At 43.1% G+C, this 19,797-nt stretch overlaps 1 protein-coding gene across 26 annotated transcripts in view; it reads left to right on the top strand.

Annotated features, from left to right (window-relative positions):
- The window catches only part of KCNMA1 (potassium calcium-activated channel subfamily M alpha 1), a 712,564-nt gene that overhangs the window by 665,953 nt on the left and 26,814 nt on the right, over nt 1–19,797 (top strand). For 14 of the 26 annotated variants that reach the window (XM_034662731.1, XM_034662737.1, XM_034662736.1 and 11 more), the window contains 3 exons: nt 5,877–5,990; nt 6,755–6,835; nt 10,735–10,865. In XM_034662731.1, coding sequence (XP_034518622.1) covers nt 5,877–5,990; nt 6,755–6,835; nt 10,735–10,865 — 326 coding nt within the window. The remainder of the gene's footprint in view (nt 1–5,876; nt 5,991–6,754; nt 6,836–10,734; nt 10,866–19,797) is intronic. The other 12 variants (XM_034662743.1, XM_034662732.1, XM_034662742.1 and 9 more) reach the window with 1 other exon arrangement.

The following is a 19,797-nucleotide window of genomic DNA, read 5'->3' as shown; positions in this document are numbered from 1 at the left end:
TGAAGTTCTTGGACTGTTCTGAATATTATTTTCCTTATCTACCAAATGGGGTTAGTAACGGTGCCAACACTCATGGAGTTGTTTGGAGGAATAAATGCGGTGGTAAGTCCAAAGCACTTACTGCAGCTTTAACTCATAATGAAGGTCGTGGCATGGTGGTTTAGAGGAGACCTGCGGTCAGGTAATCAGATCTGCTGATTCCTAGGTGTGTGCCCTGGGGCAGATTACTTACCTTCTCCATGTTGCAGTTTCCTCATCTGCAAAATAGTTGTGTCTACATAGGATGGTTCTGAGAACCAAAGTGATTACATGGACAGAGTTCAGTATATAGTAAGCACTCAGTAAATGTTCGCAAATTTTTTTCTTGAGGTTCTAGTTACACCTATCTTCTTCATCCCCAATTATCTTAATCAGTCTGGATCTAGAACATTCTTGCCTTTGTTTTGAGTTCCGTACAGACAGTGATGTTGAGTCTCATTTTCTAATGCACTCACCTCTGCGTTACTGTGGGACCCAACCCAAGTCTAGAGGTCTAGCCATTTTCGATGGTATAGATCTTGTCTGAGCCACAGCCTTTTTTTCTTTCCCTCCAACTGCATATGCCTCATGGATGCTTTACTTGGATGCATGCAGGCAGCAGGTACCCAAAACAACTAATAAACAAATGAAACCTTGGTGATCTCCTTTGTATCGCCTTCTAGCTCTTCTCCGTGAACTTCTTAGGAATGGCCGAAATGTTTGTGTTAAATTCTTTAACTTGAAGCCATCCTAACTGAAATGGCCTTGTCTCATGAAACTAAAGGAACTTAAATTACTTAAGATAACCTCCCTGGCGGGTGCTGAGTGCTACCAGCCTTTGAAATAACCCATATCATGAAAAGAACATTAGACACTGCTGGTTTTGTTCACTTGAACCCAACAGTGGCACTGATGGTTAGGAACACAAATGCTGGAAAAAAAATGCAGAGAGTAGTAAAAACCATTTTAGGAGGCTTGAAACTCATGGAGGAAGTTTTATATCCCTAAATAATTAATAGTGGGAGAGTAGGTCTGAAAAAAGAAGGCTCCAGAGAGACTCTGCAGTTGTTGTAAGGAATTAAGAAACTTTCTTAGTCTTTCTTAACAACTGGCCCCAGTTTTCGACGTACCTGAAGAAAATCCTAACCATCTCCCTATGCAAAAATCTTTGTTCCTTAGATATTCTGAAATTCATTTTTATCACTGAATTGATCTGATTATTCCTACCAAAATGGATTCACACTGCTCTTTGCCTTCCCGTTAATTTTCCAGGGTTTTCTCCGTGAATTTTTTTTTTTTAATAAGCCGAAAGCTTCCTCAATTCTTTACCCATAGGGAAGAAGTGGTGATGGATATTATACCTATCCATAAATATTTACCTAGTGAGGTATTATCAACAGTGGTCGAATTTTTGAGTACTTGCTTTATACCAGGAATTATACTAAATGTTTTGAATACACTATTTCATTTTATCCTTAAAATTGCCCTATGTAGGATATACTTTCAGCTTATAGAGAAAGAAACAGAGGCTTACAGAAAGTCAGAGCTCACAGTTATGTAGCTTGTAAGTAAATGAAACAGATTTTGAACCCAAGACACCTGACTTCAAAGTCCATACTTTTAACTATTCCACTCTATTTCTTCTCTACGGCAGGCATTCTAAAGACAATCTAGGAAGATTAATAAAATAGAAAACCCAGAAAGGTAATATAAGCCCCTCCCATCTGCCCTCGAGGATTGGAACGGGGAGGGGCCCTCAATTTAATGAGATCAGGTCATCTTTGAAAGTCATTTTTAGCTCCAAACTTGTTTCCTATGGCCATGCTGAAAAGAGAAAGTGAGGACACATCTAAAAAATCAGGAGGCCATCTCGGTAAGAGTGATTGGACTTGAATATTTCCAGATTGAGAACCTCTCATCCTATCTCTCTGATGCCAACATTCTTAGTCCTCTCTCCTGGCAAAATAAGTGCTTTTTTCTAAAATTAATTTTTCAAGTGTTAGTTTAACTAATGAAAGGAGAGGTCGCCAGTTTCACTGTTCTCCAGTCGTAGATGATGATCCCTGGAGTATATTCCACGGGCCTGTGCTTGCAAATGCAGAACTAGAGTGCTGTTTTATGTAGTCAGAGATGTATCCACTGCAGTAACAATGACGGGATGGGGAGCAAGACAATCAGGAAACCTGGACACAACTTAGAGCTGTCCCTTAATCAACTGCAGCTATGACGAATAGGATAAATGTCATCAAGGGCCAGACTGTGTCGTCTCTTCTGAAGGAAGGTGCCTGAATTTCTCTTCTCTCCAAGGCCCTTTAGGGTCAGCCCCATCATTTCAAACCATATTATGACCTCTAAGTCAACAATGTTAACGAATTCTGTTCATCTTTAACACAAGTCTATAGGAGGGGAAGAAAAAAAAAAGATGAAGTCTATTTCTTTTGTCTCTGCCTTTTGCTTTGAACAATAGGTAGCTAGAAAAGTAGCAAAGGAGAAAGAGACATTATCTTTGCCGAAGTTTTCTTGCCAACAAAAGCAGCCTGTTCTTGAGGTCATGCATAGTAGAGAGAAGGTACTTTTAATGGAGAGATGTCTTTGGACACCCACCATAGTTTGTCAGTTGCAGATGCTAATGGAACCAGGCTTGGCGACCGAAGGGGAAAATGGAATATGAAAGCAAAATGAAGTAGGCCTATGAGGCGAGCATGTCATTTCTAAATGAAGGTTTCATGCAAAGGAGTTGAGTCTTTTCACAGCTGAAAATGGAATCTTTAAATAAGATAAAGTAAAAGGATGCTGTGGCTTGTTGCAGGTTCTGTAATGAAATACAGTTTTCCTAATACCGTGTGACCTGCATTTCTCCCTGTTTTATGGGTGCTATTCCTTGACGCACAAACCCATATTTTCTCAAGTCAGCATTTGATGATGGATGTCAAAATACAGGCCATGTATTATGCATATAGCATTACCGATTTAAGGTGTTTACTTGTCAAGTTGAAGAAATTCAAAAACGTCACATCCACCAAACCTGCACAGCTGTCACTTGGAGTTTTTCATGCTTTTGAATGAAACTTCTGATGGAAACAGTTTAGTTTTCCCCTTCGCTATTCTGGGGAAGAAAACAGCTAGCATTTAAAATGCGTGTTCTTGGTTGTGTGGTTGGCTGAAAAATACACATTCCAAAGTTTAGAAAGAGGGACATTATACTGTCCCTCGAAATTACTTACCCTGTGCCCAGTATATCAACGCAAAGAATAAAATTAAGTGCAATCAGAGAATGAAGAGTAAATAAAACTTTTCTTTTCCTTCTGAAAGTATGGCATTCAATAGTATGAGATTTATACACAGGGAAGCAGAAAATAGGAAGACCCTTGTATATTTTGCTAGCATTTCATGCATTATGCACCTCCAAAAACACAGGCAGTTGTTGAACACCTGTCATTTCATTCCTGATATAGATGAAGATTCACACATCCCATAAACCAGAATCAATCCAACATTGCCACATTACTGGAGACTAGGTCAGGGATCTGGCCACATAGTCTATTTGGAATTTTGTCCTTGGAAACTAAGCAAGTGACATTGTATCTGCAAGTCCTTAATTCACTGATAAGTGCACATAGCCAATCCCCCAAGGGCAAAGAGAAACCAAAGTGAATGTGAACATCTGTTTGCCTGTCTGCTAAGGTTGGGAGCAAATTGGGTCTTGCAGCCAGCACAGAGTTGATGGTAGCACCTGTCATGTGCTTCACTTGATAAAATTAATTTTCACCAAATGAATATATGAGGTAAATAAATGTCTCATGTTTATAGGTCTCTGTGCACATCCTTAAAGAGGCAGCCATTCAGCCTTGAAGTTATGGTTGGGCCAGGCTCACTCTAAGATGTCTTGGGATTTGGGTCTGAGAAACCCAAACAGCAAAAATCAGAAATCAAGTGGGCTACTTTCCAATTTTCCGTGCCTTCGTTTACTGTATGAGGTCTGTGTTTGGCACACCGGGGAGTTCTGGGACCCCCGACAAGCCGGGGGCATATGCAGTAGTTAGGACGTCTTCCACTGAAAATGAAAAGAAAATTCTTCATTTAGGCTTACACAAAAGGAAAAATATATACAGTTGACCCTTGAACAATGGGCGAGTTAAGGAGTGCCAGCCCCCTGCACAGTTGAAAATACGTGTATAACTCTTAAGACCCCCAAACTCAACTACTAATAGCCTACTGGTGACTGGAGCCCAAGTGATAAACATAAACAGTTGAGGAACCTACGTTTGGTATATTGTGTGTATGATACACTATATTCTTAAAATGAAGTGTGCTAGAGAGAAGAAAGTGTTATTCAGAAAGTCATGAGGAAATTACATTTACAGGACTGTATTCTATTTATCAAAAAAAATTCGCCTATAAGTGGACCCACACAGCTCAAATCTGTGTCATGGAAGAATCAACTACATACATATAAAATTGTGCGTGTGTGTGTGTGTGTGTGTGTATACATATAGTGTGTGTGTGTGTGTGTGTGTACAAAACCAATCTATCCTACCTCAGGATTTTTTACCTTAAGAAATTATATGTGTGTATATATGTATATATACATATATAATTATTATATATATAAAATATCTACATAATCTCATTATCATAGTGTATATTATAATCTCATTTGTATATACTGTATATAAAATCTCATGTAGTAAGAAATCCTGAGGTCAGCTGGTTTTGGCTCTAAGGCTAGCTAATTTAGTAACTCAAGGATAGTTCTTCCTATCCTATTTATTTGTTTATTTTGAGAGAGAAAGAGAGAGAGTGGGGGGAGGGGCAGAGGGAGTGAGAGAGAGAATCCCAAGCAGGCTCTATGCCCAGCCCAATGCAGGGCTCAATCCCATGACCCTGAGATCATGACCTGAGCTGAAAACAAGAGCCGGTGCTCAACTGACTGAGCCACCCGGGTGCTCCCTCAAGGATAGTTCTATCATTAAGTCTTTCCATCATTCTTTCAGCCAGTCTCATTAAGCTGGCTTTGTCTTCAGCTGGTGCCCATCCTAGTTGCAAGATGGCTGCCACAGTTCTAGGCACTACAGGTACAAGAGCAATATCCAGTGAATTAAAAGAGACTCTCTTAAGAGAATCTCTTCCTGTGTGATTCTTTCTAAGAGCAAGGAAACACTTCCTAAAAGTCCCCAAGCAAATTTCCTCCCACTTCCCTTCGACCAGAATGTCAAAAACCCCAGCTTGAGTCACTCCCTGGCAAGAGAATAAGTAATTAGTTGGTTTACGGTAATAGTCAGGATAGGTTAGGTTATGCTGTGGTACAACAACAAAACAATCCCCGGTGTCCTCAAGCAACACAGATCACCGCTTCACTCACTCAGAATGCTTTGTGGTCTGGGTTACTGTCCAGGCTACCGTCCAGCCTTCATCTCCATAGTAACCCATGTTCCCATGGTTGCCACAGTCTGGGAAGGGAGGCAGAAAGTCAAATATTTGTACCAGAAGCGATGGTATACATTGTTTCACTTTTCATGGGCCAAAGCATTTCCTATGTCACATGGAGGCACAGAGGTACAATCTTCTTGTCTGCCTGGAAGGTGAGGGGAAGAGAAATCTGCGAGCAAGATCAATAATTGGTGTAGAGACTCATTTTTAGGGAGCTATCAAGGCAGGTTAGAATTATTTACAATGGCCTCCTACTTTGTCCTTCACAAAAGCAACACATCAGAGTTTACCCTGGGAGTGCTAATTGTTAACCTGTGAATAATGCACAAACTACTTTTTTTTTTATTGTGTATGTATATTATACTCATCTTATTCCCAAGCTTTCCATGTCTCTGACTTTTCTCCCTTCTCTCTTTCTTTTCCACTAGGGTTCACACCTCCAGGAATGGACAGATCCTCTCCAGATAACAGCCCAGTGCACGGGATGTTACGCCAGCCATCCATCACGACTGGGGTCAACATCCCCATCATTACTGAACTAGGTAGGGGTGAATGTCAGCTTTGGGCAGATTTTGCTGTCCTCTCTTCCAGCCATGTAGGATATGAGGGTAGCCTGTTTCTTAGCTCGTTCAGCATAGTGGGCTCTTGTAGGGTTTGTTGGGAGGGGGGAGGTGTAGAGAGGTATGGGTAGCAATATGACAGATTACCAAAAGGAAAACTGATCTATCTTTTCCCTGAGATGAATAGACAGTTTCCTTCGTGCTGGTCACTGTTCTCAGCAGAGCTTGAGATGATGGATTTGAGATTGGGGCATAAATTAGGGAAGGCGGAGGAAAGGAGGAAAGGCATAATCCATGGAACTCTTCCTGGTGATTTTCATTGGAAACCCTTCCAGACAGCTCCTGCAATCAGAGTCCTCCACTGAGGTATGAAGCCTCAGGTCTAAGCCAAACCCATTCTGAGAACTGGGTGGAGGCAATGGGCATTTAATCTATCCTAGTTGAACTTCTCAGCTAAAGACCATTTTCAGTGAATGCTACTCTGGCCTAAAATATCATGGCTTGGAGGGCCACGATCACTGGCCAGTGGAACCCAACTTTTAACCCGGCCACGGCATTCCCTCCTACCATTTGTGAACTTGCAAAGCTGCTGAGTGGTCTCTTCCCCCCACGACAGACAATACTAACCACCCATGGTGCTGGGTCCCCTTGCATTACAATGTGTTCTCTGTTATTCCTCACGCTCTTCTTTTTCTGTACTTTCCTCCACTCCCTTTCCCCAACCCTTAAATGCTGTATCCAATTAGCTAAACCTGGCAAGTTGCCTTTGGTATCAGTCAATCAGGAAAAAAACAGTGGGACGCACATTCTAATGATAACCGAACTGGGTAAGAGGCACTGTTTTCCTTCACATCAGTATCGCCTTTTGTTCCGTTGTTGGTGTTTCCAACTATCATCGGCTTGTTTTTTATTTCACGGGCTGTAACAGAAAGACTACCCCATGGCACTGCTTTGAATGTGTTTTATTTGTGGCTCTGGTTGGAATCGACTGTCTTGTTCTGGGCTTTCTTAATGATTTTTTTCCCCACACAGCATCAGCAAACCTTTGATCACACCCATCTGACCTGGCAGTTGTTTCCAAAGCATCTTTGCTCTAATTCATTTTCTTTGGCCTGGGCCTTTTTTCCCCCCGCCTTTCCCTGTGTCCCCCTGCTCTCCCGCCTTCTCCCTTATATTCCTCTTCCAACACACTGTCAGTTTGACTGACATGTCTTCACAGCTCTCAGAGAAAGTCAAAGGAGAAATATAAAAATTTTAAGATAAGAAACCTAAGACGGAGCCTTCCCTCCAGCTGTTTATTTTCCTTTATTCTGACTTTATTTGCCTTTTTTTTTTTTTTTCCTATGAGGCCTTTTCTCAGAAGCTCTCGTTCTGAAGCCATAAAAGCAGCCAGGTCCTAAGGGACCTTTTCTTACAAAAGCCAGATTTCAAGAAGGGTGCCAAGGATGAGGTTAGCAGCCCCCGAGGCACAGCCCTGCATTCTGACCCCCACCCAGCTGGCCCAGAGCCTCCCGGAGATTCAGAGTGGACTCACCAGGAAGATGAAGGGTTCTGGTCATGCCTACATTTGTCAGGCCCTTCACACTTCCCTGTGACTGGGTTAATAACTCTGTAAAAGGCACCCATCAGCAGCGGGTCTCAGAACGGGGGATTGATCTTCTAAATAGAGACAGCAAAAGTGCTGCTCTGCAGAGGGGTGGATAGAGAGGTGGGGAGCGCCTGCCTTCGGATGACTCACAAATGAAACGAACATGCCATTCTCTTGGCCCCAAAATATATTTCAAAATAAGAGAGCAGGCTTTTAACACAGTAATCTTGCTTGTGAGGTGTCTAGAAACTAAGGAATAAATTGTCCACCATTCAGCACTGCATTATTGTAGACGTAGCTATTTATCAGGACAAATTCACTCAGGTCAAGAAGTAGCACACTATTTTCTGTTTCCAACAGTAGGAGAGGTGTCTTTTTCATGTTTAGAGAAGTTGGCTAAAAGCCTAGGTTTCTGGATTGCTCTTCTCAGGACCTTAGGGTTTGTAAGAGGCCCAGGGAGCTCATGCAGGCCAGGCCGCTGGTTGGAAAATTCATCCAAGTATCTTCAACTCAGAAACCTTCAGCGGCCTTTCAAAATCATTACTGCCAGGGATTTCTTTTTCTATTTGGCGTTCGTGTGCTGCCAACTAACTAGGCTATCTCGATTTGTGATTAGGAGAAGAGAAAAGAGAAGGTTTGGTGCCGCAAATCTGAGGCAATGATTCAGGCATTCAGTTAGCATAATGAATCCCTGTCCCTCACCAGATTTTCTGCTCTGAGCTCAGAGAACCTTCCATGTGTTCACATCACCCTTACCTTCTGCGTTAAGCCCTCTTTCCCTGGTAGTCATACCAGCTTTGGCAAGCATACCATCATGGTCTGACCACTTCGCCTCCCCGCACCCCCAGTATATTTACTATTTACCTACATGTTCTGAGATGTGTTCTGCATGATACCAAACCAGCAAAATGTCTTCTAAAAAGCACAGAAAATGATGGGTTTTTAAAACTGCATAGTGTATTCCAGTCTTCATCCATTTGGAGAGTTTCAATTGATGTTAGTGGGTCAAAAGCTCCTAGAAGTTCCACAAGAAGGACATGTGTTTAAAGCTACTTAACCTGGTTTCCACTCATCTATGACCATAGAACGTTTTTTTTTTGGGGGGGGGTTAAAAAATCACCTGTTAGCACCACATAATTACTGTTCTGTGATAGATGCTTTGGGTCACACTGTCTGCTCTCCCTCTGAGACTCTCCCAGAACAATACACAGCATTTTCACTGAACCCTGGTTCCTGCCTTGGAGCTCTTTCCCAATGACTGAAATGCCTGGCTCGCTGACAATCTAGTCATCTCTCCCTACTTGTGACCACTTCCCCTGCAAGCATACTAGCAGCCTTCCCTGTGGTCTTGAAAAGAGATAATAGACACCACCCCTTTTGGGGTGTCAATGCACACACCACCCTCAGCTCTTCTAAGTAATTAAAACCATGCTCCTCTGCAGATTGTCCGGAGTTCACGTTTTCTGATTCACAAACCAGGAAGCCTAAACTGTGGCCTCCAGTGTACTTTTGGGTAAATGGAGGGAGGAGAAGAAAAGCTACCATTTGGCCCTGTAGGATCCATGAGCAAGGCCTTACTTGCTTTTGAGAGAGGTGGAGGGAAGCTGGGAATTTTCATAATGTAGTAGGGTAGACAGAGCCTTTAATCAGAAAGGCAATCCTGAGAGCAGCTAACATTTATCAAGGTCCTAGGCCAGGCTTACCAAGTACAACTTCATAGGAGCCTTCTACAATCTCATGAGAGCTGCTATTATTTCTCCCATTTTTCAGAGAGAGAAACTAAGGTGCAGAATGATGAAATGCGTTGCTCATACAGAGTTTGTGCAGAGCCTGGATTCAAAGCTTACTGGTCAGATCCTGCTTTTGCACTTTTATCCACCAGCCTGCAATTCAAGTGTTGCTGAGCAAAGATGTTCCCCCATTAAAATTTTTCTCTAGAGAAAGAAGACGGTGTCATTTAAAACTAATTCCATGCTTAGCCTTTTATCCTATTATCATTTATTCTGCCTTATACAATAAACAAGCAAAAGTTGAAAAAAAAGTTATCCAAAAAGTTACGTTCGGGAAAAAAAAAATTAAAACAATAACTCTAGGAAAGAGAATTCACTACTGATACATTTAGAAAGGAATCAGAAAAAGGGAACCTCATCTATTCTTTTCCTAAAAGCACCATAATTATTCCAGAAATCATCTCCTCCCCCACCACACACTTTCTTCCCTATTACTTGCTCTGCAAAACTGATAATTTCTGAAGCCAAGATGGGAATGGAAATTAATTTGTCATTTAATTTTTAATAAGTTAAAGACATCTCAGTGACACAGCCGATCAGTCTGCACGTGCCTGCCGGAGGAGTCCTTGAGGCCTCCTCCGATGGAAATGAGCTACAGCATCAAATGCTTCTTCTCCTGGAGCTGCAGCGCATCAAAGATTGAGCTGTGTAGAAGGGGAAAGGGAGAACGTGGGCGTCCCCACGCCGCCCGGAATGCACAGCGAGTCCTTGTCAGCAAGCAGCCGGAGGCAGCCGGGCATCCATCCCACCTGGGGTCACTGTTCTATCAAACAGGGCCTGTCAGGGTGGGCCTGGGTTCAGGGCTAGGAACACCAGACCCTCCCCGGGCCGACCCTGGGCAGGCTGTAGGTCCTGCCTGCAGGTGAATTCCTTGCTATGCGCCTTTGCTGTGCTCCTGGTCTCCTGCTCTTCGGTTTCGATAAGTTGCTTTCTTTTCCCGTGGCTAAACTTAGCATCCCAGCATGGCTACTCATGGCTACTCATCCTTGAAATACGTCCATCTCTCAAAGGACTTGGCGACCGAAAAACACTTCAGGGTGTTTTTCAGTCATGATTCTAAAACTATACCAAAGGACTGACCAGCACTGTCCAGCCGTTCTCCAGCGGTCTGCCATGGAGCAAGGCTGCTTGAACTCATTGCGCTCCAGGCCTGGGAAGCTCGAGCAATCACATAGGAGCAGTCCATTGAGTCCCCTGGCTCCCACCCCAAGATTCATCTACAGCTTCTCCCATGCTTCTCTCTCCTTTTGGTGACTTCAGTGTTGCTAAATCAGTAGCCTGCTCTTTCTCTGGCTTCACTGTGTGTGTGTGGTCTTTTGAGCTAATTCTCATTTTACACTTTTTCTAGTGAATGATACTAACGTTCAGTTTTTGGACCAAGACGATGATGATGATCCCGACACAGAATTGTACCTCACGCAGCCATTTGCATGTGGGACGGCATTTGCAGTCAGTGTTCTGGACTCGCTCATGAGTGCGGTGAGTGGGTGCGGGATATGGGAGTGGAGCACCTCCAACCTCCAACATCAATGGCCTGGGACTGGAGCTGGGGCTCCAGGAGAGAGCATGACCACACAAAGCTTGCAATCTAGAAGGGGATACCGACGTTCGTCAGACTGTTGTACAAATAAACGTTTGATGATGAATTCTTGAAAGTGTGAGGAGGATAAGAAAGAGGGGAGATTTTGTGGGGGAAGAGTATCTCCCCAAAGAAGGAAAGCAAATGCAAAGACCTGGCGGTGAAGGAACCTGACAATTTAAGGAGGCCAGAGAAAGCCTTCGTAGCTGGGCCACAGTGAGAGAGGGAGAGGAGAGGATGAGGCAAGGTGGGACCTGTAAGACCAAGAAACTCATTTTCATGGCTTTGGTTTTTCTCTTAAGATCAATGAGGAGGCACTGAAGGTTGGTTTTAAGCTGGCAAGTCATGTGATCAGGTTTATGTTTTAAGAGGATTGTCTCTGCTGGTGTGTGGAGGATGGCTCAGGAGACAAGATGGCAGCAGGAAGCCTGAATATGAGGCTTTCAAAGTTTGGATGAGGACAGAGCTGGCAGAGCTGGAGGGAGGAGGGTGCATCTGAGTGGTGCTGGTCAGGAAGATTGATAAGACCTGGGGGTAGATGGAATACGAGCAGAAGATGGAGGAGGACGAAGTGTCAAGGGTGACTCCTGGGTCACTGGCCGTCACTGAAATGCAAGTCCTGGGAGAGGACCATGCATGAGGGTCAGGCCTGGCCAGTTCCCTGCTGCCGGGAAGGAATGGAGTAGTAGCAATGGAAGGAGGGTGGGCTGGCCGAGGGGTCAAAAAGCATCATTGGGTTCTTTTCTAACTTGATACGCACCAAACAATCAAGGCATTGTTTTTTCACTTTTGAGACCAAAAACAAATAACAATTAAAAAGTAGGCCCCAGTTCATGGAGCTCTCTTGAACTGCAAAAGGCAAAAGCAGACTCTAGAATGGGTTATAAGTGGGGATTGTGAAGTGTTCCCACTGAGTGTCTATTTATTATAGAGAAAAGCCTCTTTATTTTGGAATTCTCAAATTCACAATTTATGAAAATACAGACATAAGCTGGATAAAAACTGACCTTTGAGGAATCCATGAAAAAGAGTTTTATTGAACACATTAAAACCATAAACAGAGCTCAGAGAGTTTTTATACACATACGTTTCTTTAAGTGCTTAAGAAGGCTATTCTCCTGAATGTGTTAAACAACTGATATGCTAATTACGCATTATTCTTCTCTATTCATTAAAGCTAATCCCAGAAGAACCTCTATTTGAGGAAAGAAAAAAACATAAAGCTTTTTAAGACTGATTTAGGTTATTCTATATTCCTGAATGTGGTCCAACTGCAAGCATATCTTATTTTAAAAATTAGAATGATGGATTTAAAAATAATTATGAAACAAGATTCATCTGAATTAAGGTTGACTAGGCATCATGCCAGACCTTTGCTTTCCAAAGCCAAGAAAAAAAGAAAAAGGTCACTAGAGAAGGCATTGTCGGTTTCCCAGGACTTGGGATTTCTTTCTGATGGCTTGGTGGTTCTGGGCCTAACCTCTCTACCTGCTAGTGATGTTGGCCTCAGTTTGGGCAAACTCCTTAAGCAAGCCAGAAGGAATGATGAAAGCTACAGGATGTGCTCATGCAGGGTCAAATTGTCTGTACCGGTCTTCAGTTTCAAATGGATTTCTGTAACTCATCTCTTTGGAAATTTCACTTTACTTCTGATCCTAATTAGAGAGATTACAGAAGACCGGTCTCACTAAAAGATGATTAAACTGTGTACAGTAGCTTTTTTTTCAAGAGCTCCAAAATACGCTATTAACATTTTATAAAATCCAAACTTATAAAATTATTTATGTTTCTACATATCAGACATGCAGGATATTCCAGGCAACTATATAATTAGCAAGGCCACTTTTTCATACATTATTAAGAATTTCAAAATGATGACTGCAGAGCTTTAAGCCAAGTGAGGAGCCCTTCTGAGCATGGACCGTGGGTGACCGCACAGGCCACACACCAGTGATGCCAGCCCTTCATACCAGTAAGCCAGTAAAATGGATTTTAAGCAGCAAAGAACTTCACCCCTGCCCAACAGAAGGGGCACTGGGTGGCCGTGGGGTGGGGGTAAGGGGCACCCCTGGCTCTGAGCTGTACCACTCTCTGTCTGTAGCACCACCAGGGAATCAGTCTTGGAAACTCAGATGAAAAATCAAAGTGGGTTGGCTTGAAATTTTTAAAAAGCCGTCTCTAATCTTTGAAATGCAAACTGAAGTGTCTGGGAGAGAGTGGCTAAGGCTTGTATGGATGCCATGGGTCTGCCAGCAGCATTCCTTCTGAATTCCAGCCTGGGGAAAAAAGTCTCAGGAATCTAGTAACTGTCATTGTCATCATCATCAGCTTCATTTATTGAGGGCCCAGAACTGTGCAAGGCATTTCAGCTACAGTGTCTGATCTTTTGGACGATAATGTGAATAAACCTGAAGCAAGACGTATTTAACTGAGGCACCGACAGTGACTTTGCAGGTCATTAGTCCAAACACCTATCTGATTATTCCAGACCCAGTGTCCCTTGTCTGGGATGCACAGGTTCCACGGTGACGTCTTGCATTGGGTCTGGTTCAACAGACCCAGCTGAATCGGGGCCTTCTGACAAAAACGTTACCTGTGATTTCTTTGCATTCCACCCCAGCCCTAATTTATGAAAAAACCCCAGGAGGTTAGTCAAGAACCAAGGCAGTGACTAGGAGGGAACTGAACAGGTTGGCAGGAATATAAATGGAGAAACTGAGACCCCTCCAAGCAGCGGGAGCCAGGGGTAAACTGCCTTCCCAGGCCTTTGCTTACAAGCAACGTCGTGACATTCGCACACCTCCTCAGATGTCCATGATCTCCTTTCTCTAGCCCCCAAATTGCCCCTTAATCATGTGTCTAAACATCCCCGGAATATTGTCCTTCATAACTCAACTCCTGCTGCTTACTGCTTTGTTTGTTAGAAGAATAATGTTTTGATTCGTCACAGGCATCCCTGAGCAGATAGGGATGTTGCAGACATGGCCTCGTGGCTTTCTCCTGCTAACCAGCAGCAGAAACACATGATCAGAGGGAATAATTATGCTTGTGGGTATCTGCCTCTAGGAAGAGGCTCACAACTCAGCGATGTATTTTTTCAGAGTGGTACCAACTTTCCTCTCACGCACCCACAGGAAAGATGAAAGGGAGCGTCTCTGTATTCAGAGCTGAAACCGGCGCTCGTGTGTTCAGACTTCTTTTCTACAGACACCTCCTCCCCCCACTGCAGCCCCAGTTTGAGTTCTACCTGGCCCCTCCCCAGGCAGAAAAGTCACGAACCGAGAGCCGGACTGCTCGAATGCAGATCCCATCACCAGCGTTTACTGGAGGCGTAAGCTTAACCTCTCTGTGCCTCAGTTTTATCATGTTTAAAATTGGGATAATAATAGTACCTACCTTGTAGAATTGTCGAGATAATTAAGGGAACTAAGGCTGTAAAGTGATTAGGGCAGCGCTCCACGCATGACAAGCTCGATACTCTATTTATTATTATTGATCATTGCCTCCCTGGGCACTTACCTAAATGCCGGGCACTATTTGGATCCTGGCGATTTAGCAGTGGAAGAAGAAAAAGGAAAACTGCCCTCATGTTGTTGGAACTTTCATTCTAGTGGGCAATAATTATGTAAATGATTACGTCAATCAGTAATGAAAGCTACCATTGGTAGTAGTAATGAATAATATCAAATGGGCAAAACAGATTTGAAGAACATAAAATCGTTTGGGTGGAGACCTGTGTTAGCCAAATGGTCAGAGTAAAGTTGTCTCAGCTGAAAACTTGGAAGCTGACACTGAAAAATCAGAAGAGAGCCCCTGGGGGCGCAGGGGACGAGCCTTCCACGGCAGAAGAAAGGTGGGGGCAAAGCTGAACAGTGGTGCTGAGCTGACTTTGGTAGGTGTGAGGGAGTCGTTGAAGGCCGTCGTGGTTGGAATGTAGTAGATATGGGGCAGGGACATGCAAGAAGCAGTCAGACAGGCAGAGCCATCGTGCACACTGTGAGTATTGAGTACAAAAGACCACGTTCAGTCAAGTTCTAAGTTAGGGTTAAGCACTTCACTCATCTTCCTTTGGATACCACCAGGATCCTCCTTAGGTCACTGCTTCCTGTGTGTGCTGGCTGGAAGGGCAAACCCATCACAGAGTTGACTCCCGAAGTAACCCCTGATTATTTTTCTGTCCCACACTCCATCCTAGTGCACTCATTTTAAGAGAAGAAGGGAAGAGAAACAGCACAATATATTGGCCTGAGGACCTGGATTGATATCTGGCTTCTAATGTGTCGTCTCTCATAGAAGTCTCAAAATGGCACATTGCAGGCAACACCCATCCCACAGACAAGTTCTGCATTTCCCAAAGTTTTTCATTTTTACATGGATTTTTTTGCCAATATTTTAAAATCATAAGATTACACATAAAATATGGATTTCCAGCTTATTTTGATTGGAATCACAGAGCAGATTCCCAAATAACCCACAAAACACCAATTGGCTGGAGCTGAGCTGAGCTTCCTTTAACGACAGCCCGCACTGGTCCCTGTCGACCTCTCCCAGGCCTGCTTCACTCATCCCACTGGTCCCTCCCTGTGAATCCCACTGAACCAAACTTACAGGCCTCCCACTTCTATATTTGTAAGCCTGCATGACTGTGGTTAGACAGCATCCGTGGGCTTCTGGCCATAGGTTTGTCCTTTGGGTCAGGAGGATGAGCACATGACGTCCATTTTCTTTGACCCCTCACCTTTCTTGGAATCCCTGCTGCGGAATCCCTCAGGAGCCTAAGAAAAACTTCAGTATGAACATTTTGTGCCAGGCGTGTCTTTGCCCACTGCACCAATGCCCAGAGTGGGTATTTGCATGTTCAGTGAATTAGTCCTTCATAACAAAGGCAAGGTCTTGTAGAAGAAACAGTGTGGCACTGACCCATGAATTAGGACGTACCGGCTCCGGTCTCAGCTCACCAGTAGCCATGTATGTCTTTTCCACTGTCTGGGCCTCAGTTGGGTCCAACTGTTAACGGGAATGATATTAACAACCCCTTATCATGTTGGGGTAGTCAACTAAGGGCAAAGGTAGATGAAAATCACAGAGTAAACCAATATTTCTTCAGATCAAATGTAACTACAAAGAAGGGGGTTTATTACATGTGTGTACATATATACACGTATGTGTATGTACTCACACACGTATGTTATATGTTTCTGTATTCTAGTCTCCAATATCAGAGCTGGTCTCTGCCAGCGATAACGGAGCTGATGTTGGTAAGACTGAAGAATGTGGCCATCTGGAGGATGGACCCACATGATTTGCTTTCTTAATTGTCCTGGGGTTTCGGCTGAACCCCAGGAGGGTGGTATAAAGCAGACCAGGTTCTCCGTCAGCCCAAGCTAATCCAGTACCCTGTTACATAAACAAATGGCTCCTCCCTGGCCCTTTTCCTTAGACTCCACTCAAGAGCCTCATTTCTTCTGCTCCCAAGGTGAGAGACAGCCCATGGGCCGTCCCGAAACAGAAGAGCTCGCGCCAGTGTCCATGTGGCTAAAGGGAGTGTGCTCTGTTGCACCCAGAACGTACCACCGCTGTCACATCGGGCCAGGCAGGCCCGGGATTGGGGGAAAAAAAATCAAATCGTTCTCATCCTTCATGAAAGAAAAAATACTAAAAATAAAAATCTACACCATGAAAACTAGCAAATCTAAAAAATGGCAGCTATGGCATGGAAAATGACAATTTTAGAGCAATTATAAACGAAAGGCAAAGTGCCATTAAAGTTAAGGCAATGTTATTAAAAGATGTGTTAATTTTCAGTTAAATTTTCTATAAAAGACCAATTAGTTTAAAAGGCTTGACAGCATTAACTGTGAAACATAAGCTCTGGTAATTATACTTTAAAAAAATAAAAAGAGGAAGATGCAGCAGTGTGTTAGAAACACAGGCGCAGAGCGGCGTCCTCGGAGCAGGCTAGATGGCACTGCGCGCTCAGATTTCCCTGTGCAGTCAGGCCCTTGCCCAGCCTGTCTCAGCTTCCTCCTTGCCTGTCACCCAGTCTACATACGGGATCTGAGAAACTTCAAAGTTCGGAGGCCAAGCAGGCCGTGCGTGTGATGTGGGCCAGCTCTCTGATAGGAGAGATGAGAACACAGAAGCACAGGGAGAGGGAATTTTCCAAACTGGTTGCATTGCTAGCTGGTTGTTATTTTTGTAACCTACCGTTTATTATCTGTGGTGCATTCGACGTGACACAGAGTATCTCATTTAACACTATCCTATAAGCTGGCTTGCTCTGGGGTTTTGTGTTCCGGTTACACGGATGAGGAACTGGAGGCATAGAAAAGTCAGGCAACCTCCCCGTTGTCATAGGTGTTGAACAATGAATCGGGGATTTAAAACCATATGAGCTGAATTCTGAGGTCAGTGCACATAACCAGGGCTGCCATGTTGTCTTATTGGGAAGAAAGGCTTCCTTGGCTAGGGGTGGAGCCCCAACCTTGGTAGTGGGGAGAGGGACTGCCATATTCCTTAGACTACATGGGGAGCTCAGGAAGCAAAAGATCGCGCTTCCAATCCTCCCTTCAGAAGTCTGTTTCTTCGATTCTAGTGTTTCTGTTAATCCAGAAGAGAATGTTGCCCTCTGGTTTGGGTGAGTTGTACAGAAGTCTGTTCTAGCTGGCACATTCTCCATAGAAATTGTCTGTTCTCATTGGCATTTGACGACCTAGCATCTGTTTGCCACATGGTACGGAAACAGCCTCTTTCTATGCAGAAAGCTCAGGGTTTGCTGCTTAGCTGCAGCCCAATCAATGTCTGAGGAAATCTGTGCCTTCCGTGATGACCAACTAGCCCTCCTCTCTCAAGAAAAGCATTGTCTTTGCACCAGGTTACTCAGCTCACAAAGTAACCTTGACACAAGCTCAGAACACAGCCACATGCAGCTGAATACTGAGGCAGCCAAACGGGAGCGGGAGTGCTCTGCGGACAGACAGACACCATTGTTCTCCATCAGAGCAGATACTGCTGCCCCCAGTGTGCTCCTTGATGCCTGCACGGGAGAATCAAGGAGAGAGATCTAGAGTACAGGTCGGAGGGTCGAGATTTGTGTTCAGAGTTGTGCGTGGTTCCCGAGCTGTTCAGGCACCCCTGAAACCCTGTGACCCACCCTGAAATTCTACCCGTTGATGGGAAATTTTGAAAGTGACACACTTGTTGAATAGAATACAATTTCAAGCCAAACCAAGACCTAGGGATTAGTAGATGCTCAATAAATGTCAGCGACTGATTGATCAAAAAGTCTGTGCTGTTACAGTGTAACTGATTTCAACACAGAAGGGGAAACATGTTAAGGTCAAATACTTGCAATTTGACAAAACAATAACCTTTCATGTTGACCTTCTGGACTTAATCATTGCAAGGCAGAACTTAGTGTTTTTTTCTTAAAAATCACTGACAACTTTCATTAGAAAAGTTATTCATGTTCAGTGTGGGATATTTTGAAAGCACAGAAATATATAAAGAAAAACATTTAAGTGAACCATATTTCCAATACCCAAAGATAAGCATGATTAATATTTTGGTGTATTTCCTCCCAGATGGATAAATATGGATCACCCAGTTTTATATCTTGTCTTTTTTTCTTTTCTTTTAATGCTTAGTATTTTATCCAGAGCATTTAATCATGTCTATTATTGGGTATCATGATTTGCAATGCCTCCATAGGACTTCCTGAGACTCTAACCTATAGATATTTCCATTTCCTATTGTGGGGCATTTTACTTCAAAAATTTTTTGTTTTAACAATTAACCCTGTGATAAACATTATTGTACATAATCTTTGAACAAAAAGCAATTGATTATCTTGAGGCACACTTACTGGGCTTTTAACAAATAGGAACACTTTCAAAGCTCTTGATGGGTATGGCTGGATTATCTCCTATTAATCACACTGCCATCACAGGTGTGTAAATCCCATCGGATGTGCTCCAGTGGGCACTGGTTATCATTTTCTCTAAAGGCCCTTTAATTGTGTTAATGATAATTTTTGAAGTATCTCAACTTTTAATTTGTATGTAATTGTGTATATTTTCTTTTGCGAATTATTCTACAGTTTTTATGCTTAAAAAGTGCCTGCTGAACAGAGAACTCTCAGGTGTCCTGAGATCAGTTAAATATTCAGCTATATTTTCATCAGGTTGTTAGTGGCTACATTTTTTGCCTTTAACTATTTTATAACATTTGCTTCCTTTCTTTGGCCTAGTTTTACTGAGATATAATGGACTTCAACACTATGTACATTTAAGGTATATAGTGTAATGATTTGATATTTGCATGTATTGAGAAATGATTACCACAATAGGGTTAGTTGACATATTCACCACCTCACATAGCTGCATATTTGTGTGTGTGTGTGTGTGTGTGTGAAAGAGAGAACTTCTAAAATCTACTCTCTTAGCAACTTTTAAATATACAATACAGTATTGTTAACTGCAGTCCCCCTGCTGTACATTACATCCCCAGAACTACTCATCTTATGGAATGAATGGAATTCATCTTACTGGAATCTTATATCCTTTCACTACCTTCACCTGTTACCCCCAACCCCCATGTCCAGCCGCGGGCTACCACCAATCTGTTCTCTGTTTCTGTGAGATCAGTTTTTTGTTTTTTGTTTTCAGGTTCCACATATAGGTGAGATCATACAGTATTCGGATTTCTCCCTTGGACTTATTTCACTTAACATAATGCTCTCAGGATTCATCCATGTTGTTGCAAATGGCAGGATTTCCTTCTTTTTATGTCTGGGTAGTATTCTGTTATATATATATATATATATATATATAA

Source organism: Ailuropoda melanoleuca, chromosome 6 (genome assembly GCF_002007445.2).
Source record: "Ailuropoda melanoleuca isolate Jingjing chromosome 6, ASM200744v2, whole genome shotgun sequence".
Lineage (NCBI taxonomy): Eukaryota > Metazoa > Chordata > Mammalia > Carnivora > Ursidae > Ailuropoda > Ailuropoda melanoleuca.
Note: the sequence above shows the minus strand (reverse complement) of the source record. Positions and strands in the feature narration are given on the sequence as shown.